General features: G+C 57.4%; 1 protein-coding gene across 1 annotated transcript in view; it reads left to right on the top strand.

The window, feature by feature from the left end:
- RASGEF1C (RasGEF domain family member 1C) overlaps positions 1 to 23,507 on the top strand; it is a 30,075-nt gene extending 6,568 nt beyond the window's left edge. Inside the window, exons 2-15 of the mRNA XM_070417037.1 lie at positions 1,725 to 1,907; positions 2,101 to 2,223; positions 3,236 to 3,360; positions 3,831 to 3,838; positions 4,986 to 4,990; positions 8,951 to 9,151; positions 10,168 to 10,242; positions 15,641 to 15,730; positions 16,915 to 17,017; positions 17,548 to 17,627; positions 17,706 to 17,801; positions 19,185 to 19,280; positions 23,047 to 23,169; positions 23,439 to 23,507. Of these exons, the coding sequence (XP_070273138.1) occupies positions 1,725 to 1,907; positions 2,101 to 2,223; positions 3,236 to 3,360; positions 3,831 to 3,838; positions 4,986 to 4,990; positions 8,951 to 9,151; positions 10,168 to 10,242; positions 15,641 to 15,730; positions 16,915 to 17,017; positions 17,548 to 17,627; positions 17,706 to 17,801; positions 19,185 to 19,280; positions 23,047 to 23,169; positions 23,439 to 23,507 (1,377 nt within the window). The remainder of the gene's footprint in view (positions 1 to 1,724; positions 1,908 to 2,100; positions 2,224 to 3,235; positions 3,361 to 3,830; positions 3,839 to 4,985; positions 4,991 to 8,950; positions 9,152 to 10,167; positions 10,243 to 15,640; positions 15,731 to 16,914; positions 17,018 to 17,547; positions 17,628 to 17,705; positions 17,802 to 19,184; positions 19,281 to 23,046; positions 23,170 to 23,438) is intronic.
- Positions 23,508 to 24,990: the final 1,483 nt, after the last annotated feature.

Below are 24,990 nucleotides of genomic sequence, written 5' to 3' on the forward strand. Positions count from 1 at the left end.
CCCAGGGGCAGGGAAAGACAGAAATGGCCCAGGGACAGGGTCTGCCATGGGGGGCAGCAGGGGCAAGGTGAGCTGGGCGATGGGGAGACTATTCCCTGGAAGGTCCCTGTGGTGAGCCTGAAGGACTCCATGGTTAAGAAGGTGGGGGTTGCCATGGCTGTGTTGCTCAGTGGATAGAGCATCGGCCCAGCACTGAAAAGTCTCGGGTTCGATTCCTGGTCAAGGGCATGTGTACTCGGGTTGCAGGTTCAATCCCTGACCCCGGTCAGGGTGTGAGCAGGAGGCAACCAATCCATGTGTCTCTCTCATGTCGATGTTTCTCTCTCTCTTTCCTCAGTCTCTATCCCTCTCCCTCCCTCCCTCCCTCCTTCCCACTCTTGGTGAGGATTAATACACACAAAAATGTGGAGCTGACTTCACTGTCCTGCATGGGGGATGGTTAAACAGTCAGAGGCCGGGCAGGGTCTGTGGCTGTAAAGGCGCCGGCAGGCCCGTGGCAGAGCTGGGAGGAGACGCACAAATCCACTGCACACGCGTGCTGAGGTGCCGGCTGCAGGCCCGGCCTCGGACTCAGCCCCAGGTCAGAGAACTGGCCCTGACCCCGCCTGGAGGAGGGCTGGCGGGTAGATGCCATCTCAGCCACAGGTGGCCTTTCCCCGCACCAGGCACTGACAGCAGCACCCCCCGCCCCCCTGCACTCAACGGGGTTGACAAGGAGAATCTGCTGGTGCCCACAAGCAACAGGCCTGGTCTCAGCCGGAAGGGGGAGAGTGGCGTCACTGCAGGGAAGCGGGAAGGCTCCAGAGCAGCGGTTCTCAACCTGTGGGTCGCAACCCCTTTGGGGGTCGAACGACCCTTTCACAGGGGTCGCTTAAGACCATTAGAAAACACATAAATAATTACATATTGTTTTTGTGATTAATCACTATGCTTTAATTATGTTCAATTTGTAACAATGAAATTGGGGGTCACCACAACATGAGGAACTGTATTACATGGTCGCGGCATTAGGAAGGTTGAGAACCACTGTGCTAGAGGGATGTTTCGGCGTGTCTGTGTCCGGAGGATGGGGGAGGGAGCAGCTGGGTGTGTCATTGGTCCGGAGGATGGGGGAGGGAGCAGCTGGGTGTGTCATTGGTGCCTCATCAGGTAGAGCCCGGAGTGCCAGGCTTCGAAGGGCCACTGTTTGGCTGCCCTGGCGACACCGGCTTAACGGGCTCACGATGGAGAAGCCCACGAGCAGAGTCAAGCCCAGTAGGACCCAGGGCCTCACACACTGACCCCAGAAATGTGCTCATTTTCCTGGCCGCTTGTGGGGTGGATGATCCCAACAGTGACACTCCACCAGCTCAGGGACCCCGGGCCAAAGAGCTCCCAAGGGCCACAGAATTCTGGGGTTGCACCTGAGGCCCCAGTTTAGATCAGACTCATCCTTGGCCCCATCTTTGTGGCCGGGGCTGAGGGATCTGCTGATTGCCTGGGCCTTGTCCCAAACACCCTTCACTGGGGATGGCAGTTCCTACAATCGCTCGGATGAGAGTGGGAAGAACTGGATGCTGGGGGAGCTGTACCGTGGGCTGGGGGTCCCTGGCAGCCCTCCCAGGAAGTGACCACTGGGCCCAGGTGGGCACAGAAGTGCCTGTGGAGTCAGGGCCTGTCCAGCCAGGAGCCAGGGGGCCAGCGGGCCCAGCTTAGGTGTGCCCCCTCAGCTCCTTGCATTGCAGGCAGGCATGCCCCGGACACTGCGTGCCTCGGACACGGTCATCCCCGGCAGCCCCAGCCCACCCCGCACCGAGCCCAGAGACCGTGAGCAGGCCAAGCAGCCTGTCCTGGTCAGAGCTCCTTCCTCAGCCCCCCTGGACACCCTGATCCAGCAGCTGGTGCCCACGGCCGACTACTACCCCGAGGTGGGTGGCTGGTGTGTGTGTGTGGGGGGGGGGGGGGGGTGCTGTGAGAAGCAGAATGAGGGCTCCTCCACCAGGCGTGGGGAGACCCGGGGCTGGGACTGGTTTGGGGCCTGGGGCCGAGGGGGGGAGTGGGGGCGCGGGGGGGCAGGCTGAGAAGCAGGTGAACACAGACCCCCTTGTCCCATGTCCCCAGAAAACCTACATCTTCACCTTCCTGCTGAGCTCCTGCCTCTTCATCGAGCCCCGGGAGCTGCTGGCCCGGGTCTGCCAGCTGTGCATCGAGCAGCAGCAGTTGGACGAGCCAGGGCTGGACAAGGTGAGGGCCTCTGGCTGTCCTGGCACTGCCCTGCAGGCCCTCCCACATCGGCCTTGGGAGAGGCAGCCATTGTCCCCATTCCCCTGAAGAGCCCACAGGAGGGTCCCGACTGGCCTGAGGGCCGGAGCCAGAGGGAAGGCTTGGCATCTCCCACCCAGGGGACTGCCTTCCAGCCTTGAGCTCACACCAAGCCCAGACCCGGGCCCAGAGCCCGTCAATAGGACTTGCTGCCCCAGCGCACTCCCCTCCCCGCCCCTCCTCTGTGGGCAGCCTTCCCTGGGCCCGTCCCTGAGCCCACGGCCTGTGACTGTTCATGCAGGTGTCAGGCTGCAATGATGGAAACCCAACCACAACTGGCCTAAGGCAAAGGCTCCTGTAAATGCAAAAGCTCACTTCCAGCTGCACATGGCCTCCTTCATGCACCGTCCTCCCCCTCCCCAGCCCTCGGCTCCGTTTCCGGGTTCCTCACTCCTGCTCCAGCAGGTCCGACCCGCTAGCTGACCTGCTCCTGTGCTCCAGGCTCACCGCCTGGCCTGCCCCGCAATAGGGCCGTGACAGTCCTGATCCCATTGGTTTAGCCGGGGGCACATGACCGCCTGTGAGCCAGCCGCTGTGCAGGATGAGGGGTACCCTGCCCTGATTGGCCAGCATTGGTCTGCGCCCACTACTGGGGGGCTCCGCAGTCTGAACCCCACTGGCTGGGAACAGGGAGACTCCAAAGGAAACTCAGTTGTGCCACCACAAAAAATGGGACGAACGCCTGGCAAAACAGATGACTGCCCCCCATGTGTGCGCCCCTCTGCTCGGGGGCAGCCCCCTCTCCTCAGCTGGCCCGGGAAGGTACTGGGAGCCCCGGCAGCCACACTGCGCCCAGGCAGCCCATCAGGCCGAGTGGCTGGGCGGTGCCCGTTCTGGCCCAGCACCCCTCACCGGGTGTGGGTGCCCGGCGCCTTGCCTCGCAGCCCTCCCAGGAAGCGATCCCCAACATCAGCTCGGGGATCTCCTGTTGCAGGCCCGGGTCCGGAAGTTTGGCCCCAAACTGCTCCAGCTGCTGGCCGAGTGGACGGAGACCTTCCCGCGGGACTTCCAGGAGGAGGCGACCATCGGGCTCGTGAAGGACGTGGTGGGCCGCCTGCTGCTGACGAGGTGGGCGAGCCGGAGCCCTTTTCCTGCCGGCACCCTCACCCGCCCAGGGCCTGCCCCCACCTGCTCGCTCAGTCCCCGAGCATCAGCCCCGCTCCCCACTCCGTCAGGCCGCGGAGTTGGCAGAGAATGCAGGCTCCATCCTGTCCCTCTCCTGCCTTGCTCTCACTGTCACCCACAGGCGCGGGGAGACCCTCCACTCTGTGGCTGCTGGTCAGGCCGTTGGTCTGGCAGCCATGGGCCGGCTTGGCAGGGCCCCCTGGGCCTCCCGCTCCTGCCCCGGCGCCAACCAGGACTGGCGGGCAGTCAGTCCCCCGGACCAGGCCCTGCCCGCCAGGCCAGGGAAAGGGCTGTGCAGGACAAGCTCCCAGCATTGGGGGTAACAGCCACGGCTGCGGTGTTATCCTGGGCTCCGGCCTCTGGGGTGGCTGCAGGTCCTGCAGGACGGGCAGGAGGAGAGGGAGCCCCTGTGGCTCTGACCAGACCCCAGGGTCTGGGCCGCCCTTGCACCCCAGGGCCTGGGAGGCAGCCAGTGTACTGGGCATCGGGTGCCTCTGCCACCGTGCCCGGCCCAGCGCTCCCAGCTGGGTTACTCTGGGAAAGACAAAGTCTCCAAGCCTCACTTTTCTGTGGTAACAGGAGGACAGAAACCCCCCAGGATTATGGTGAGGATACGGGGGAGGGGGGGGGGGGCTCCAGGCACCTTCTGAAGGGGCAGGTTCAGCGGCACCTCTAGCGGCTCTGTGGCCGGCTCTGGCATGTCTCACCTGGAAGGAGAGAACGTTAGGGTCAGTGCATATCCGTTGCCCCGGGAGGGAGGAGACTGACCATGGCAAGCTGGTAGCTGGCGCTGTGCCCCAAGGTGGGTCCGGACACGGCAGAGGCAACTGCTGAGGCGGGCTGGGCATCGGGGGCCCCGCGCCCACGGTTAGCTCAGAGAGGGCAACCCCGCCCGGTCGCTTCATAGAGCAGGCAAGCGACTTGGTTGTTCAAGCACCTGGTGAGAGGAAGTGATCTCTGCACCTCCGGTCCCTCTGGGAGTCGAGATGCGTGGTTAGGATGCAGCAGGAAACGGCCAGGGATGCTCAGTGATGGGATTGGTCAGGTGGGGCAGGAGTAGAAGCAGGGAGAGGAGACGCTGGCTGACGGGCTGGATAAATAGATGCTACTCTAATGGGGGGTGGTGGAGGGGGGATAGATGTTTGGGCAGTTGGATACGCAGGTGGATTTATGGGGGAGTGGACATGGGAAGGTTGATGGCTGGGTGGCAGGTGGGGATGGATGGATAGATGGGTGGGAGGGTGTGTGGATGGGTAGGTGAATGGTATGTGTGGTGTGGGGATGTTGTGGGGGGTGGATAGATGAGGGGTTGGATTGGTGGGTGGAAGGGTGAGTGGGTAGATGTTCGAAAGATGGGAGGAAGGACAGATGAGTGAGTTCATGGTGTGTGGGTGGGTAACCGTATAAAAGGGGCAGTGGACACTAGCAGACTGGAGAAGAGAGGGGTGCAGGGATGGATGGATGGATGGATGGATGGATGGATGGAATAGAGAGTACATGAGGGGATGAGAACTCAGTCTCTTGCTTCTTCTCCCTGCCCCCAGAGGCCATCAGCAGAGATGAGGTCTAAGCCATTGACAAAACATGACTATCTGCCCTCACCAGGCTGCCCCTGCCATCGGCACAGCCATTTCAGGGGCATGCCCTGCCGTCCGGTTGTGGGCTTGGGAGGAAGGCCTGGGCTGGTTGCCTTGAGAAGCCATGCCTCCTCACAGACAACCCCCCCACCCCCACCCCCCCACCCCCAAACCCTGCCAGGGCTGTGCTGAGAGAGCTTTTCTCGCGCCCCGTGGGAAGAGGCCCATGAATGGACTGTTGAGAGCAGACATCCACCAGTTTGGGTTTTGGGAGCAGAAATAGTTCATTCAGGACATTTTTCAACCCTTCCCTTGGGATACAATTAAGTGTGCTGAGTGGTGTGAGCTGGAACCAGGGTTCCCCAGTCCCCCCACCACCACCCACACAGGCCTGGCCAGGGCCCCCAGTGTCTTCATGACCCCAGGTTGTCCCTCCCCAGAAAGCTCTCACCCCAAGGGAAGGGCCCCTTGGCACTGGCTCCCGCCCTGGTTGCTGCAGGTGGACTTTGGGCTGACTGCCGCCCCCCACTCCCCCGGCATGGGTGGGGCTCATCTCAGAAGGGAGCGGGTGGGCTCCACTCCTTCCTTGACGGGGAAGGGCCCTTGGGACTCAGGGAAGGGACCCGGTCAGACCACCTGAGCCCAGATAGAGACCTGGGAACCAGAGCGGCGTGACCTCGGCAGGACGCCGCCCCTCTCTGAGCCTCAGTGCTTCGTCAGTAGAACGAGGATGGTGACTGTCCCCACCACACAGCTTCCAGGCGAAGCCTCTGACGTCACGTGCGTTTGCTAAATGTGAGCTCTGATGAGAAAAAAAAATTCTATCCAAAATTCAGGCATGTGGGGATTATTTTTAACTTCGTGAAACGTTCTTAAGGAACATTTCAAACATACAAACAGAGAAGAGTAGCCGTGGACTCCTGTGTACGCAGCCTCAGACGCAAGGAGGCCAACGCCGAAGGTGAGGGAGGCAGAGGAGCCGAGGGACGGCCCAAAGCCCTGAGAAGGGAGAGAGCTCCCGGCGCCCTGGCCCACCCATGGCCTGTGCAAGGAAGCTGCCCTCACTTTCCCACCGGCTCAGACCCCTGCTGGACTGACCCGCAGCCCCCCCCCCCCCCCCAGGGCACAGGTGGCGGAAAGCTGACGCCTGGGAACTCGGGGGGGTGGAGAGCCTATGGGACATTGGCCCCGGGACGGATCAGGGGGAGGTTCTCAAGACGTTCAGAGAACAGAGGCCTCCTGTCCGCCGGGGGCTCTAACCACGAAACACACTGTTCAGGGGAACTCGGAGGCACCTGGGGGGCGGGGCCGGCCGCACCCTCGGATGACCGCTGCACTTGAACCCGAGTGTGTGCCTGGAGCAGGTGGCTCTGTGGACATGGACGGAAAAGACAGACCAGCCTGCGGGCACACTGGGGGGGTGGGGGGGGGGGGGCGGTGCTGCCCGTGCTGAGCATGGCCTGGCGTCTCCTCCAGGAGAAGGAGCACCTGCCATTCCCAGTGGGGCTTTGCAAGCCTCCAGCTGCAGGGTATCAAGCCAGCGAGAAAATGACATGTCCGAGAGAAGGGCCGCCCGTTCCCACTTTCAGAGGGGGCGCTGGAGATCTGGGAAAGAACCAGTAGCTGAAGGGCAGCACCACTGGGAAATCCTCAGTGACTAGCACCTGGGAAATGGTAACGGCTTGGGACGAATGCTGGTTCAGCAGAAGCCGTTCCTGCTGAACTCTCTGGGTGGGGGAAGCGTGTGGGCCACCAAACCACAGGCACAGGTTGTGTGCCCTTGGCTCCAGGAGGTCCCTGTGGTCCACCCTGGAGAAGCCGGCTGCCTGGAAGCAGGCGAAGGCCACGTCCACCCATCAGCAAAGGTGTGTGGGCCCCTCCGGCGAGCCAGGCACTGCCCTTCATGCCGGGGCTGAGCAACGTGGCCAGTGTGACGAGGGGAGCAGTGAGAAGAGCGGCCGGGGCGGCGGGGGGGACAGTCCCCCGGGGGGCGCGGGCAGGGGCTGTGAGGAGGGGCGCGGAGGCCCCTTGGCCAGAGGGTGTGCCCAGAGGGAGAAGGCCTGTGGCAGCGGGGAAGGCCGGGGAGGGGTCAAAGGGGTAGGAGTGCCTGTGCCTGCAGCACAAGCAAGGGGAGTGAGGGCCACGTGAGGCCGTTGAGCGAGGCCAGGGTGACCTCAGGGCCTCTGAGACCGCAGGGCTTTGTCCTCGTGAAAGTGTAGACACTAAGGAGGAGGCAGGGTCAGAGAGCATCCTGAGCAGACGCTGGCGCAGAGCGGCGCAGAGAGAGGGTGGCACCGATGCTGGGGCCACTGAGGAGGCTGCTGCAGCCACCGGGGCGGGGACCACAGCCTGGACCACGGAGACCTGGAGGAAGATGGAGCGCAGAGAGGGGAGATGCCAGATCAAGGGGGCTGGTGGCAGCACTCACTCCTGTGGGACGGAGGTGGCCCTGGGCCACGTGGGTCTGGCGATCAGAAGAGAAGCTGCTCGCGTAAACACATGAACACTCAGTGACACTGGACGTGGGCCAGCCACCAGGAATGGAGGATGGAGGCCAAGAGGGAGCCGGGAGGAACCCGGCACCCAGTCATGGGGCCGACAGACGAGCAAACATCCCGAGGGGGACACGAGCTGAGAAAGGGCCCCTGGCTTTCAGAGGGAGTCCGGGGTGACAGCAGGAGCCCGCGGGGGAGTGGGGGAGTGAGGGTACTCGAAGGCCGGTTGTAGCTGCCACAGAGGCCACTGGAGAGAGATGGGGCCAGTGGAGGTGTCAGGACTCACAGGCAGTGACTGTCACCCAGGCTGGCTACGGCTGACCCCACGCACGCACATCTTCCCGGCACTCAGTGAGGCCTGGGGCAGCACGCTGACCACGCTTTGGGCTGTCCTGCTGGCCAGCGGGTGCCTCTGGGCCTGCCCCCATGGCTCTGGGAGTGAGGGTGAGGGTTGGTGTTCAGATTAGGCAGCCTCCTGCCCTGTTCCCTGTGTCCCGTGGGCCCTGCCACCGGCCCCTGTGGCCACTTCACACAGAGGCACTTCCATCACCTGTCGCCAGAGCTCTGGCACCACCAATGCGGGACCTCAGTGGCCCTCCTGAGCCCCAGGCCTGGAGCTGTCCAGGTCCCTGGGATGCACAGCCTGGCATGTAGGTGCCCACCTGCACGAGGCCACTGCGTGTGTCAGAGCAGCATGACTGAGCCCACCTGATCTGCAATTACCTGGCGGTGCCCACAATTCACCAGCGTTACCTTCCCAGGCCTCTGGGCCAGGCCCTGCCCACGCACACACCTGTCTGCCCGACACCTTCCCTGTCAGCACCTTGGCTCATGGAGGGCTGAGTCCCCCTGGGGGGCGTGTGCTGACGGGCTAGGTTACTGACCACGCCCTGGGGAATGTGTGAACATCTGCTTAGTAAACCCAGCCAGCTGACGGCACCTTCCTTGAACATAGGGTCCCTGAGGGGGATTATCAGTTTGCCTTGGGTGAGAGGGTGGGTGCCCTGCACCAGCCCAGCGAGGCGCAAAGAGGAACCGTCCCCCAGCTGCCTGGTGAGGGACTCTGTCCAGGCAGTCACTGGTGTCCAGCGCCCAGCCTGGCTCTGAAGACTAAGCTGAACGAACAACCAGCTGCCGGGGCAGGCCCATCCCACACCTCCCTCCGGCCTCCCTCCCTCCCTCTGCTCCCTGGCACTGCCCAGCCCACCTGCCCAGGCAGCTGGGGCCGCGCTGGACCCCGTCCCCTCCCTGTGTTTGCTCTTCTCAGCTCCCACTGGTAGCCCTGCAGCCTGCTTTCCCACTGGCCTTGACTGTGGCCCCGCCTGCCCCGGGCCTGCTGTAGGAGGTGGCAGAGGCGGGCACGCCCAGTAACAGCCGCTCCCCGCCAGCCAGGGCGCCCGCCTCAGACCTTAGAGAGGAGGGGGTGCTGGGCCTGACCCTCCCCACCCACAGGCATACAGAGCGAGGCTGCACCAGGTCCTGCAGGCTCTGCACCAGAAGCTGGCAGCCCCGGGCCCGGGGCCAGAAAGCCTGCAGGGCGCGGACCGGCCCATCTCCTGCAGGACCCAGCCACCGGCCTCCATCCGCAGGGAGCTCCTCGGCGTCTGCAGCGACCCCTACAGGCTGGCCCAGCAGCTGACCCTCGTGGAGCTCGTGAGGAAGCCCGTGCCACCTCAGCCTAGACCCAGAGCGGACCGACTGAGAGCCACCGGCCACCCCTCGCCCCTTCTCTGGCCCAGGCCCTGTCTCAGCATAACCCAAGCCCTGAGCCGTCGGGGCAGGGCCAGCCAGGCCTGTCCAGAGGTCCCTGGCTCTGGGGCAGTTCTCAGCAACCCGGGGTGGGAACAGAGGGCTGAGGCTCCAGCCCTGCCCAGCTCTGACCCGTAGCCGGCAGGCGAGTCCCGGCCTGGGACAGAACTGGGTTCAAACCCTGGGTCTGACCCCACCTGCTGTGTGATCCTAGCACAACCAGCGCCTTCTCCACCCGCCCCAGTCTCCCCACACAGAACGCACTGCACCAGCCCCCAGCGTTCCAGAGGAGCCCAGGCCCCCGCGGGGGAGGGGACGCCTCAGCCAAGCCTGCAGCGTGCGGGGTCCTGGCAGAGGCAGCGGCCAAGGGCCCCCCCAGGGAGAGGGGCGGTGGGAGGTGTTTCCTGTGACACCTCCCCCGTGCGGGTCCTTGCTGTTTCCCAGGCGCTGTGCTCGATGCCTACATGCACTCTCATCTCCTCACCCGCCAGGCGCGTGCTATTATTATTCCCTTTTCACAAACCAGGCGGCTGTGATGTGCCAGACGTCACACAGCAGGAGGGCCAGAGCCAGGATCCAATTCTGACCCAAACTCTCAACCACCAGGCCTCCCCTGGAGGGAGCAGGTCCCCAAGTCCCGGATCCCAGCCTGGTTTCCGGGGTGTCACGTCCCACAGGCACTCCCAGGGGCCTTTGCCCCCGGCCCCACGATCAGAGGCCGCCCTGGGCCTGGGGAAGGAGGTCCGCTGGGCTCCGTGGCCACCCAGAACGGGGTTGCAGCGCCCGCGTGAGAAGGGCAGGTGCCCAGAGATTCTCCTGGGATCAGCTGGAGGCAGGGAGACTGAGGGAGCTCCATGCCAGGCCTCCAGCGGGCACCCCCTCCCCAGGCCTTTCTCAGGCTCCTCTTCCTCCCTGTGCAGGCTCGGCTGCGGCACATCGGGCCCGAGGAGTTTGTCCAGGCTTTTGTGAACAAGGACCCTCTGGCCAGCACCAAGGTAGAAGGCCCTGGGACGCGCTGTCCCTGAGTGACCCACTGTCCCCTGCGGGGGGAGGGCGATCCCCCTAACCTCAGCCGGGCCAGCTTCCTAGCGACCCAGGGCAGGCGACCCCAGCCGGGTGCGTTGCGGTGGACGAGGGGTTCCCTCCAGCGGCCACTCTGAGAAGTGCAGGCTGGTGCGCGCTGCCCCGGGAAGCTTCCCCCGGAGGGTGGAGTGGCCCTTGGGCCAAGTGCGCAGGGCGAGGTCCTCACACAGATTTCAGAGCTGCCCCTCCCCTTTCAGAGACCAACCAGCAGGGGGCCTAGTGCTTACCAACGGGGTCAAATGAAATCCGAACCGGAGACAGTGTGTCTTCTGCCCAGCACCTAATAAATGAAGTCCAAATTCAATAGAAGTGCAAATTAAATACGCGATTGCATTCCCCGATCAGATTAGCAAAGGTGAACACTGCCTGTGTAGGGAGGGAACTCACCCGCGGCTGCTGGGGAAATCGGCGCAGCCACTTTGGAGGGCGGTGTGGCCATAGCATCAACACTTGAAATGCACACCCTGGACCCCAGCTTTCCACACCTGATAATTTACCCACCAGATATGCTAGTACACACCCATGCACACATAGATGTGCACACGAAGATTTGAGATAAACCGTGTTTATAATGTCCACAGGCTGGAAGCAAACTACCTTATCACCCATAGAAACTGGATTTAACATGTTAGTGCATCCATTCATTCTATGTATGTTATGCAGCTGTTAAAGAGAATAAAAGCGGCTGGCGGTATGGAGTGACCCCAAGATGCATTGGCGAGAGAGGGGAGTAGAGTGAACATCAGTGACAAAGAGTGTGCGGCCGTTTGTAGCAACAACGAAAGGGAGGGTGCGTGATACGTAACCACTTGCACAAGCTGTGCAGACGATCATTGCGGAGATGATCTCTAAGAAGACTGTCACTGTGGTCATTGTGTTCTGTTGGAAATTTGTCTTTTTCTTAAGGATTTTTATGGGTTTTTTCGTTAGATAATTATCCTTTGTCAGCTAGATGTCCTGCAAATTTTCCCCTCCTAGTGTCAGCCACAGTGATTAGGAAACCCAGCAGGGGTGCGAAGCAGACGTGGCCACTCTTTGCTGGCTTTTTGTCCCTCAAGCATTATTTGGCCATTTCCAAGCATTTTTTTTTATTGTGAAGTACGTCAAGATCACACATGATATTTATTTACCCACTGTATTGTAGGTGAACGTTTGTGTGGTTTCTGGCCTCCTGCCATGATAGATATTGCTGCTGGGAACATTCTCACATGTTTCCTGGTACACAGGGCTGCACATTTTCCTAGGCCATCAGTTCGCAAATGTTTTGGTCTCAGGACAGCTTTCCACTTTAAAAAACTAGGGAGGGCTCCAAAGAACTTTTGGTTATGTTGATTTTTCTGTACTGATATTTATCATTAAAATGGCCATCAAATTAGCTATTAAAACTGATAACTTTTTAACTTTATTCATAGCAACCCACTATACACATAGTTACCATATTTTATGAAACATAACTATATTTTCCAAAATAAAATACGAGTGACATTGTTTTACAGCATTTTTACAAATCTCTTTAATGACTGATTTAGAAAACAGCTGAATTCTCTTATCTGGTTCTGTATTCAATCTTTTGACATTATTGGTGGAAAAATCTAACCTCCAAAAAGTATGTAGTTGGAAAAGGGAGGGGTATTTATAGCCATCCTATATAATAAAAGGCTCATATACAAATTGTCCCCTTGGGAGTTCAACTGACCAGGAGTTCAACCGCTCTCTATGATGTGCACTGACCACCAGGGGGTGGCACAGAACAAAGCAAGGCCCTGGCTGGCAGCTGGAAGGCCCCAATTGGCCCTCATCGCCAGCCAGGCCTAGGGACCCTACCCGTGCATGAATTTTGTGCACCAGGCCTCTAGTTTTAGATCATTGGGAATGTTCTTTGATGCTACACTGCAATTCGGCAAGTGGTAGTTTTTAAAGATTAATTGCAATGTGCAATATGAAAATACATCAGTGGACTTTCTGAGCTCTATTACATTAAATCCATTGGGGTGTCTTGCATCTTGAGTAGCTCCCTTTTGCCCAGGCATGATTTTTGTAACATTATACCTTGGTCATTTGGAAAATATGGTTCCACTGAATCAAGCCCATCTTCCAAACGTTGGCATATTTTATTATACAAGATTTTAAAATCACATTCACTAATAATACTTACTGGTCTCATCTATAATAATAAAAGCATAATATGTTAATTAGACCGGATGACCTTCTGGACAGCGCCAGGGTTGCAAGGGAAGCCTGGGTCCCGGTAGCTGGGGGAAGGAAGGCCTACTCTTGCACAAATTTCGTGCATCGGGCCTCTAGTTAAAAATAAAAAAGTCCTTACTCATGGGAAGCTGTCGAGCCTCCAGAGGTGGGCACGTGTTTTACAAATTCCCAATTTCCTCTTGAAAACTTGAACTTTATCATTGGCCACAAATACTATCAATTGTTCTCAGAAGGGACAGGCTCAATTCATTCATTCTCAAGACAATCTCAGCCAAATACTGACGTCCGAATAACCATTTTGGGTCAGTCCCGTTTTCAAGTAAAAACTGTCCCCTGAGAAAGGTGTCGGCTCTCAGGTCAGTCACGCAGGGTCAAAATTTAATAAAATGGAGAAAAGTTTGTCTCCTCGAGGACGTTCTTAAGTCACTCTCGCTGCTTTTCTTTCCCTGTGTGAGTAGTGGGGAAGGACACAATGACCGCTCCATCCGGGCTGGGTGGCAGCGATTTTCCCATCATTCTCTGACGCAGCACTGGTGTCTACGTGAGAAGACAGTAACGTTGTGTAAACAGGAAAATGGTTTTGCCCCTGTGAACCCACAACACTCTGGGAACTGTTGCCCTAGGACAGTGATGGCGAACCTATGGCACGCGTGTCAGAGGTGACACGCGAACTCATTTTTTTGGTTGATTTTTCTTTGTTAAATGGCATTTAAATATATAAAATAAATATCAAAAAATATAAGTCTTTGTTTTACTATGGTTGCAAATATCAAAAAATTTCTATATGTGACACAGCACCAGAGTTATGTTAGGGTTTTTCAAAATGCTGACACACCGAGCTCAAAAGGTTCGCCATCACTGGCCTAGGATATACCTAAGAGAGAAGTACTGCCTCCCTCACAGGTGGGCACGTGGCCAGCCTTCCAGGGTGGTGCCAGATGGGGCTGTACCCATTCACCCTGCCAGCAGGGAGCTATTCTTGCTCTGCATCCTCACTGATACTTGAAATTGTCAGATTTCTTAATTTTTGTCAAACTGTTAAATGGACCGTCTTTTCGTGGGCTTTGGACATTCTTGTTTTCTCTCCTGTGAATGCTTATCCCTAACTTTCATCCAGTTTTCTATTGGGGATTTGTCTTTTTCTTAAGAATTTTTACGAGTTTTTGAGTTAGATAAGTATCCTGTCAACTCGATGTTGACAAATTTTCCTCTCCTCGTTAGTGGCCTTGTGTTCATTTTCATTATTATGTCTTCCGATCAGTGTGTGTTCTTAACTGAAACCTGGTGAAATTTACTAAACTTTTCCTTTATGGTTTCTGGAGAGTTTCTTCAGATACATTCCCAGAAGTGGAATTGCTGGGTCATAAGGCAGCTCCATTTTTAATATTTTGAGGAGCCTCCATTCTGTTTCCCAATCTGCAGTCCAACAGCACTCCACATCCTGTCACCACTTGTTGTTTGTTGTTTTGTTGATGGTGGCCATCCTGACAGGTGTGAGGTGATATCTCACTGTGGTTTTAATGTGCATTTCTCTGATGATTAGTGATGTTGAGCCTCTTTTCATATGTCTAATGGCCATCGGTATGTCCTCTTCTTTACTGTTTTGTAATTTATATTTTTCCAGGAATTTGACCGTTCCTTCCAAGTTTTCACATTTATAGACAAAGTTATTCAGAATCTTCTCTATCTTTTTAATTTTTTTATCTGATTTTTTTTTTTTTTGCCTTCATATTTTGAAGCTGTGTTGTTAGGTGCAGACAAGTTTAGACTTGCGACATATTCTCGATAACTTGAACCTTTTATCATTATACAACTACCCTTTAATCTCTTCTACTGCTTTTCGCCTTGGAGTTTGTTTTGTCTAATATTAACACATCAATGTGGTGTTTATCATATCTGTTTTTCTGTATTTTTACTTATCTCCTTAGGTTTGGGGTGTGTCTCTTGAAACTAGCATGCACCTGGGTTCTGCATTGTAGTGATTGTGATTACTGCTGTGGGGAGGTCTATGCTTACCATCTGCTCGCCTGCCTTTGGTGGCTCCCGTACCTTTCCTGTCCCTGTTTTTCTCTTTTCTTTGCTTTCTTGGATAAGTTTCCCCACTCCCCACTCCCCCCTATTTACTGAAAGTCACCTCTCAATTTTAACGTCTATATTTAAGTGTAATTTTTAAAATTGTGGTGTATTTATACAGTGGAATGTTCTACATCAATTGAAAACATTCCAAAGGATAGTGTATGGTACATGAAAGGTTCACGTGGGAAAATATGGAAATATATATAGTTACATAGCAAAAGGAAGATACAGTCGATTTTCATTATTCATGGTAGTTATGTCCTACAAACTTGTCGGGAACTCTGCATCAGCAAACACCCATTGCTCCTAAGGGAAACGCAGGGTTAGGTTCCTTGCGAGCCTCTCATCCCAACATTTTCATCAACCAATCCACAAAGAGCCATATTTGATGTGCATTTCTGTTTAAAGGGATCTTCTTCAATAAATATTGTTCATTCAATGACATTGAGCTCATTGCCAGCAGCACTATGACTCATGCCTGAAAGAAAGCGCATCTCAAGCCTACGTTCCCTTTGGGCACCACAGGCTTCCTGCTTAGGGAGGCAAGACAGCCCGGCAGCACTGCGCTGGGCACAGGAAGCGTGAAATCTCCGAGACACCCATGGACGGCAGGAAGGACACGTGTCAGCACGGGGCGGAAGCAGGAAGGCCAGGCATCATTTCGCTTAACCCCAGCACGTGTTGGGTGACTCCAATATTTTGCCACTCTGCACACGTCCATGAGTGAGAGGGAAAGTGAGGCGCTGGGGGTTACAAATGAATTTTTAGGGAGTAGGTAGAGTCACAAATACAGAATCTGTGAATAATGAGGATCGACGATTACATATCATATTGATATATATCATGCTACATTACATCTCCACGTGCATTGGAACAAGACTAGAAGATGAACATCAGGTCACTGGTGTTTGTGGATGGTTTTGAGGTTCCGACATTTTCCAAATTGTCTATCATGATCCTGAACTGACTTCATGTTCCAAAAATCATTGACATAAAGACTGAGTGCAGTGCTTTCATCTCTCCTAGCCCTGTTTCGGCGATAAGACCAGGAACCTGGAGGCTTATGTGAAATGGTTCAACAGGTTGTGCTACCTCGTGGCCACTGAGGTCTGCATGGTGCGTAGAACCCGGGATGGAGCGGGCGTGGCCGAGGCGCGCAGGCGGGAGGAGCTCGCCTGGGGGGAGCCAGAAGGGCTTCTTGAGCCATCTGTCCCCAAGCCCTGCCAGGCTGGGCACCCTCCGGACACCAGCTGCCACCGGGCTTGCCTGCAGTGACATTTCCCCTCTGGGCAGAGCCAGCACGGACCCTCCCGCCTCTCGCAGAGGGTGCCAGGGGCGGCTTGCCTCCACGGTGGGTACCTGCTGGGCCGCGGGCCTGCAGTGCGATGTGTTTGGCTCCCTCAGATTTCGAGGTAGAAATGGCCCAGCCTTTAAGAGCAAGGAGACTGCACGCTCCAAGTCCAGTCTCTGGCTTCTCTGGGGAAGCAGGCAGACCCAGCCGGTCTAAACCGACATGCATGTCAGCAAGAACCGTCCATCAGCCAGGCGGCTCTTCCTCACAGCAGAGGCCCCCCTCGGGCCACCCCGCATCCGGGGAGGCCGGGCCACTCGTCACTGGGAAGGACTGCGGGCGGCACGTGCGCCCGGGTGGGCTCTCCAGCACCAGATGCTGCGACAGAGCTTGGGGTGCAAGGGGCTTACGGGGGCGAATGCCTGTGGCAGGCGAAGAGGGCGAGGCTTGGCCAGAAGGAGACGATGGCCTGTGACGCCTCTGCAGTGGGAGTGTCCTGTCCCAGGGCCCCCCTCGCTCGGCCGCCAGCACAGTCACCTGCTCCCGAGGGACAGGGCAGGCCCGGAGGCAGGGCTGTCTGAGGGGTTCGGGCGGCCCGTCTCTGCAGACACAGCGCACTGCTGGGGGCAGCAGGCCCAGGCCAGTGTTACCTGCGGGAAGAGCACAGGCGGGGCCTGGAGTGTCCCTGGCAGCGGGCGTCGGGTTTACCTCAGTGGAGTCGGCGTGTGGTCCGGGGTCAGGTGTGGTCCTGGCTGGGGATACCAGCCTGATGCTGGGAGGAAGGAGGAGCGAGCGTGCTTTCTGCTTCTGTAGGGTGTGGCGCTGGCCTGGGAAAAGGGCCTCCCTCGCTGGAAGTGGCCCCCCTGAGCCCTCACTGGCAGTGGTCTGCGCTGCGCGGATGGCCCAGATCACACATCCCAGCCCACAGGAGGGACTGGCCGGTGGGCAGGGTGGGTGGTCACGGTAGGACGGGGACCCGTCATTGCTGAGGCTCGGGTGCTGTCCCCAGCTGTCCAAGAAGAAGCAGAGGGCCCAGGTGATGGAGTTCTTCATCGATGTGGCCCGGGAGTGCTTCAACATTGGCAACTTCAACTCCCTCATGGCCATCGTCTGTGAGTAGCTGGCCTGAGCCCAGCATCTGGCAGGCGGGCGTGGGCACCCGGCAGGCGGGCGTGGGCACCCGGCAGGCGGGCGTGGGCACCTGGGCAGGCGGGCGTGGGCACCCGGGCAGGCGGGCGTGGGCACCCGGGCAGGCGGGCTTCTAGCCAGGGATCTCCTCCGAGCAGAGAGTGAGTGCCCGCTGGGCCCGCATCCCCACCACACAGGTCCAGGTGGGCTCCGCCTCCTCAGGGTGCTTGGCGAGGGTGTGGCAGTCTGTCCCCGGGTCCAGGGAGAACAGGGCCCAAAGCTGGCCCTGGCGCCGTGTGGGCCGGTGTGCGGAGGACTGGGATGGGCCTGCACATGCAGAAGCCAGGTCACCCCAACACACCTACCTGCTGCCTGGCGGCCGAGCTGCTGCAGACCTCAGCCCGGGTCAGGCTGCAGCCGCAGAGGCTGGGCAGGGGCCCACACAGAAGCCCTCCGCCCGGGCAGTGATGGGACTGCAGCCGGGGCAGCCTCCCAGCTCGGCCTCCCTCTGCAGCTGGCATGAGCATGAGCCCCGTGTCCAGGCTGAGGAAGACCTGGGCCAAAGTGAAGACGGCCAAGCTCTTCATCCTGGAGGTGAGCATGGTGTTGGCGGCCGGGGGACGCCGGCCTTCCCCAGGGGCAGTGTCCAGCTGCGTCCCTGTCTCCTTCCAGCACCAGATGGATCCAACCGGGAATTTCTGCAACTACAGGACAGCTCTGCGAGGGGCCGCCCACCGCGCCCTGGCCGCCCACAGCAGCCAGGAGAAGGTAGGTCAGAGGCTTGCCTGGTCTTCAAGGCTCCTGCCTGCGCTAGACACCTTGGTCCAGGTGGGCTGCATCAGAGAACCTGGACACTCACTCCCAGGTCACCTGGTCCACCCCCCGCACTTCTATGGCTGTGTGACAGACATGCTGCCCGTCTCCAGTACGGGGAGCTCACCACCTTCCCAAACAGATCAGCCCACTCCACGGGCCTCAGTTTCCCCGTCTGCCCCGCCCAGCTGAGCCATCCATGCTCTGCTGTGCAGAGCGGTCAGCGCCCAGGTCCTCACCTCGATGCTTAGTTGACTCAAATGGGGCAGAAGTGGGGGTGGGCTCAGCACTACATGAACCAGAAACATCAAGGTCTGGTGTCTGGTCCCCAGGGTGACGGGCTGGTCTGGCAGCAGGCGCCCAGCTCTGGCCCCGAGGGCGGAGCCGCTGTGCTCGCATCCTGGGGCTGCGCACACAAGCAGGCGGCTTCGGACAGAGCCTGTCCTCATGCAGGGCTGAAGCCTCATCAGGGCGCCAGGGCTGCCTCCCTCCCGAGGCCCCAGGGATCCTTCCAGCTTTGGTGGCCTCGGCTCCTTGGCTAGTGGCCACATTGCTCCCATCTCTGCCTCCGCCTTCCCATGGCCACCTTCCCTGTGTGTGTCCAAAGTCCCCTCTTTACAAGGACATCAGTCCCTGGATTAGACCCCGCATAGCCAGTGTGACCTCACCTTAACCTGATTCCATCTTAAGAGACTTGCTCCAAACAAGGTCCCACCAGGACTTGGACACCAACATGTCTTTGGGGGACACAGTTTGAAGCAGGACACAGGGTAGAGCCGGCTGCTTCTCCAGGGTGGTCTGAGCCGTGAGCAGGGCTCTCTAGGGGTCGGCAGAGCAGGGAGGGAGAAGCACGGCATGGCAGTGAGGCAGGGGCCCCGCAGGCTGAGCTCGGCAGCCCCACCTTCAGCAACTGCGGCCACGCCTTTGGCCTCACCATAGCACAGCGAGTTCAGATCTTCAGCATCAAGAAGGACATACAAGGACAAGCTGTTAAGTATGTGTTTAAAAGGAGGCCACAGTTGACCCCCAGGCCAGATGGATTGACTCTGTGCTCAGCGTGCTCCATCCATCTCCCCAGCAGGAGATGGAAGAAATGTTCCAGGGCCACCATCCACAGTAGGAGCTCAGTCAGCATGGGGCCTGGGAGGAAACCATTTGGCCTCAGGGAAAGAGACCTGTACCCCCTTTCTTTGTGGTTTCCACATTGTCTGGACCCTATGCAGCCCCAAGCCGGCCAGCTGTGCCCAGGAAGTCTCTCCCGCCCTCTCTAGCCTGAGCATGCACCGAGGTCCCGGGCTGGGGGCGCCGGCAATGGCTGACCTACCCTGTCCCTTCCAGATCGTCATTCCCTTCTTCAGCCTGCTCGTCAAAGACATCTACTTCCTCAACGAGGGCTGTGCCAACCGCCTCCCCAACGGACACGTCAACTTTGAGGTAGGGTCGAGGTCCGGGGGGCGGGGGGGGGCGGTCAGACGGGACGGAACAGCTCCGCCAGCAGGAGTGCTGGCCTGACCACCACTCACCACAATGTCAGGGCAGGGGCACTGGGGTCTCCCCACCCACATCCTCCGCAGGAAACTGAGGCTCGCGCAGGGTTGATTCCCACTCTGCAGGCCTCAGCCCAGCACGTGTGAGGCAAATTCATTCTGGCTCTTGAAGAGCACCTGGCTGACAACTGGCGAGGTGCTGACAGGGGCACAGGGGTGCAGTGCAGGGGTCCGGGGGGGGCCCCCAAAGGAGGGGCCCTGAGCAGCAGGAGGAAGCAGGTGGAGGGTAGAATGGGCACAAGGAACGTTCACCATGGTCAGCTCAAGTGTCCTCTCCTCCAGGAGGCCCCCTGACCTCCCAGGCAGCGGGAGACCCTGCAAAATAGGTGGGGCCAGTCCCGCAGGCAGGGCCAGTCCAGGCTGGAGGTGTCATGGCAGAGGCTGGGCTTGAGAGAGGCCACAGGGGTCTGATGGCCTGGGAGACCTGGCAAAATAGGCCGGGTATCCCTCGGTCACACTGCTCCAGTCCCCAGGCTCCTCAGAGGCAGCAAGGCTGCTCCACTCTGTCCCTCGAGCCCCACACAGGCCAGCAGGCACACATGGCTCTAAGGAGCTGTGCGTGTGGGGCTGACAGCAGGCAGTCACTGAGTCGGACAGGCAGAGCACACCGCGCAGCAATGGTACCCTCGATCCGTAGTAAGGAGGGCTCTTCTCCCACAGGAGGGCCAGCGCCCCTGGTGCTGGCCCCACCCAGCCTCCAACTCCAAGGGCTGTCAGTCCTGGGTTGGCCCCTGCTCTGAGCCTCAGTCTCTCCTCCTGTAAAACCAGACTTCCACCAGGCAGCACAGCGGGCCCAGGAGGACATGCCGGGCAGCTGGGAGAGGGCTCTGCAGGTGACGGGCCCCAGCAGGCGCCTGAGCCTCACACAGACACCCAGCAGGCCTAGTCACCCTGAGGGCAAGTGTGACGAGGGGAGGGCCAGTCTAGCAGGCAGGGGCAGTCCAGGCTGGAGGTGTCATGGCAGAGGCTTGGCTTGAGAGAGGCCACAGAGGCCCAGGGGCCTGGGAGCTCCCTCTTCAGGCTACCCCGACACCCACCAGGTATGGGAACCCTGTCTTCTGCCTTCTTGAGTTGGTCTTCAGAACAAGGCTGACAGACAAGAGCAAGACTGCAAGCTGCTTGCGGGGCCCCAGATTCAGGGTGGAAACTGTGGGGGCGGAGTCGGCCCAGGGCTGATCACAGGAAGCCAGGAATGGGGCTCCCACCCAGTCATGACTTGGTGCTGCCGTTTATTTAAAATCCTTCTTTAAGTAAGCACATATTTTTCTAATTAAATAAATGTATTTAAATTTCACTTTAAAAAACTCTACATCAATGAATTTTCTTGGTTTATTTAAATACATTTATTTGCATATCTACACTAATAAAAGAGAAACAGGGTAATTAGCGTACGACCGCTACCCTTCCCATTGGCTAATCAGCATATCCTTATGCAAATTAACTGTCAGCCAAGATGGCGGCCGGCAGCCATGCACTGAAGCGAGCAGGGAGGCTTGCTTGCTCCAGTGACTGGCGGACTCCAACGTTCCCCGCCTGCCGCTGCCGGCCTCTGAGCTGGCAGTTTGAAACTTTGTAACAAATATAGAAGCTAAACAAAACCCCAGAAACCAGCTTTCAGTCAGCCAGCCTGACCGCAACATTGTATCAAATACAGAAAGAAAAACAAAGGCCAGAAACCGGCTTTCAGCAGCGAGGACTCAGAGCTAAAGCTGGCCCAGAATAGAAAAAAAAGAAAAGAAAAAAAGGAGCGGTTGGGAGCTTCAATCACCCGCCAGCTGGAAAACTGCTCTCAGCCCCTTAGCCAGACTGGCCAGGCACCCCAGTGGGGACCCCCACCCTGAAGGAGGTGTGACCAGATGCAAACAGCCATCATCCCCTCATCCAGGCTGGCCAGGCACCCCAGTGGGGACCCCCACCCTGATCCAGGACACCCTTCAGGGCAAACCAGCCGGCCCCCACCCATGCACCAGGCCTCTATCCTATATAGTAAAAGGGTAATATGCCTCCCGGCACTGGGATCAGCATGACAGGGGGCAGCGCCCAAACCTCCTGATGGCCCTGCGGCTCTGTGTGTGCAGGGGGCGGGGCCACAACCTCCCTATCCGCCCTGCTCTGTGCCTAATAGGGGGGAGCTCCCCAATCCCCTGATCGCCCTGCGGCTCTGTGTTTGACAGGGTGCGGCGCCCCAAACCCCTGATCGGCCCTGCTCTGTGTGACGGGGTAGAGCCATAACCTCTCCATCAGCCCTGCCCTGAGTGTGACTGTGGCAGCGCCCCAACCCGCTGATCGGCCCTGCTCTGTGGGTGATAGAGGGTGGCACCCCAACCCCCCTCCACAGGTCTTGCTCTGTGTGTGACAGGGTAGAGCCATAACCTCCCCATTGGCCCTGCCCTGAGTGTGACAGGATGCAGCGCCCCAACCCCCTGATCCGCCCTTCTCTGTGTGTGACAGGGGGCAGTGCCCCAACTCCCCTATCGGCCCTACTCTGTGAGTTACAGGGGGGAGCTCCTCAACCCCCTGATGGGCCCTGCTCTGTGCATGACAGGGGGGAGCTCCTCAACCCCCTGATCCGCCCTGCTCTGTGTGTGACAGGGTATGGAGCCCCAACCCCCCTGATGGGCCCTTCTCTGTGAGTGACAGGGGGCAGTGCCCCAACCCCCAGATCGGCCCTGTTCTGTGCATGACAGGGGGTGGTGCCGCAACCTCCCCATCGACCCTGCCTTGAGTGTGACAGGGGGCAGTGCCCCAACTCCCCAATCGGCCCTGCTCTGAGCCTGACCAGGGGCTGCACCTAGGGATTGGGCGTGCCCTCTGCCACCCGGGAGCAGGCCTAAGCCAGCAGGTCGTTATCTCCCGAGGGGTCCCAGACTGTGAGAGGGCACAGGCCGGGCTGGGGGACACCCCCCGCCCCCGAGTGCACAAATTTTTGTGCACCGGGCCTCTCGTCCTATATAATAAAAGGCTAATATGCAAATTGTCCCCTTGACCAGGAGTTCGACTGGGAGTTCAACTGGGGGTTCAATGAGGGGGCAGAGCTTGCTCACCAACTGCCTGCGGCCCCTCCCCTGGCCGGCCCGGCCCGATAGGCCCCGATCGATCGATCGGGGTGGGCCGGCCGGACCCCATCCATGCATGAATTCGTGCACCAGGCCTCTAGTTCTTTAAACAAACTTGCCATAAGTAGGGATAGCCACATCTATAATAATAAAAGTGTAATATACTAATTAGACCAGATGAAGCCGGGACTGCGAGGGAAGCCTGGGTCCCGGGTGCCAGAGGGAAGCCGGTGCCAGCAGCCGGGGGAAGGAAGGCCCACACTTGCACAAATTTCATGCATTGGGCCTCTAGTAAATAAATAGAATGAAACTAAAGTAATGCTCACCTCTAGCTAGAGGCACTGGCTACTAAGGGCCATAGCCTAGGCCCCAGGGGCTGGGGAGTCCTAGGTGTCAGGTGTGGCTGATTCCTCAGAGGGGATGAAGAGCGGTGATGAACACCCAGGTTTTCTGATGCTGGTGATGCCATTTATTGCCTCGAGTTCCAACTTGCTCACCCAGAGGTGATGAGAGAAGTCTTGCCAACCCCGCTCTCCCAGGGAATGTCGAGCCTGGGAAGTGGAGTGCCACCATCCTGTGTCTCTGTGACCCTGGCAGAAATTTCTGGAGCTGGCCAAGCAGGTTGGAGAGTTCATCACATGGAAACAAGTGGAGTGTCCCTTCGAGCAAGACCCCAGCATCACCCACTACCTGTGCACTGCCCCCGTTTTAGTGAGGACGGTAAGGTGCCCCCGGCCTCACTGACTGCTGGGTCATGTGGCCTCTTAGTCGCATTGCCAGTCAGGGCCCCAGCTTTGAGCACAACACACCATGCCCATGTTTGCTGGCTCTGGGAGGGAGCAGAGAAGGCGGCCTCCCCACCCCACCCACCCCCCGCCTGGCTGCCTCCCCCAGAGCCTGCGGAGCTGCAGGTTGGGTCCCCCAGGCCCAGGCTTCCCCCTGGAGAGAGTTTGGAATTGTAAATCTATCTTACCCCACTTCCTCTTCAGAAAAGTGGGGGCGATGGTAAGAACCGCCTTCCCAGAGCTCATGTTCGGATCTTTCCAGAGCTGGTGTGAGTGTGTGTTGTATGTTGTGTAACCCTGGGCAGGTCCCTCGCCTTTTTTGAGCCTGCTCTGCTGCATCTAGAAAGTGGGGGCATGAGAGAGCCTGCTTCCCAATGCCAAGTGAGATTTACTTGAGTTGGCACAGCAAAGCCCATAGGACTACACTCAACACTAGTTGTATTAGTTTCTTATTGGCCCTGAAACAAATCACCACAAACGGGGTGACTCAGAACAACACAAATCGATCCTCTTACAGCACCGAGAAAGGCATGACACTTCACCTATAAAGGGGAAACAATCCAAATGGCATCAGATTCCTCATGGGAAACCCCAGTGGCCAGAGGCAATGGCGCGTTTTTTAACTGCTGGAAGAAAACAAATATCAATCCAGAACTCTATATTCAGTGAAATTATCTTTCAGGAATTCACTATAGATAAAACAAAATTGAATTTTAGAAAACTGTTCAGGTAACCCATAGGAAGACAAAAAATAAAACAGAAACAACACACAAAGAGAACAAACAAAAAAATAATTAATAAATAAAATAGCAGACTCAAGCTCTAACACATCAATAATATACTAAATGTAAATGGTCTAAATATACCAAGTAAAAGACATTGGCAGAGTAAATTAAAAAGCATGACCTGCCCTGGCCATTGTGATTTCAGTTGGTTGGAGCATCGTCCCATGCACCAGAAGGTCATGGGTTGGATTCCAGGTCAGGGCACATACCTAGATTGCAGGTTTGATCCCCAGTCAGGGTGCATACAAGAGGCAACCAATAGACGTTTCTCTTTCATCTCTCTCTCTCTCCCCCTCCCACCCTTCTTCCCTTTCTCCCTCCCTCCCTCTCTTTCTCCATCTCTAAAATAAAATTTAAAAAATTTTAAATCATGACCCAACTATATGCTGCCTATAAGCAGCTAATTTCAAATATAATAATACAGACAGGTTAAGAAGTTAAAAATGGGGCCCTGGCCAGGGGGCTTAGTTGGTTATAGTGTCATCCCACACACCAACATGTTCCTGGTTTGATTCTTGGTCAGGGCACATACCGAGATTACAGGTTCAATCCCCAGTCAGGGTGCATACCGGAGGCAACCAACCAATAGATATTTCTCTCTCATATCAATGTTTCTCTCTCTCTTCCTCTGTCTCTAAAAATCAATTTTAAAAAATATCCTCGGGTAAAGATTAACAAAAAAGAAAAGTTAAAATAGGGAAACATTAATCAAATGAAAGCAGGAATCACAACATTAATATCAGATAAAGTACACTTCAGAGGAAAGAAAATTTCCAGAGATAGAGAAGGACTTTATATAATAACTAGTGGCCCCGTGCACAAAATTCGTGCACATTAAAAGGGAATTAATTAGAGGAAATATTTTAATATCGCTATTTGCCCTTTCTCTATAATAGAAGTGTCAGAGATGAAAAAAAATTAGTAAAATGTATATGAAAATCTCCCTCCTATCAGAGTCTGGGGCACGCTGA

This window comes from Myotis yumanensis, unplaced genomic scaffold (assembly GCF_028538775.1).
Source record: "Myotis yumanensis isolate MYYU_CA2020_CCGP unplaced genomic scaffold, mMyoYum1.0.hap1 SCAF_5, whole genome shotgun sequence".
NCBI classification, from domain to species: Eukaryota; Metazoa; Chordata; class Mammalia; order Chiroptera; family Vespertilionidae; genus Myotis; species Myotis yumanensis.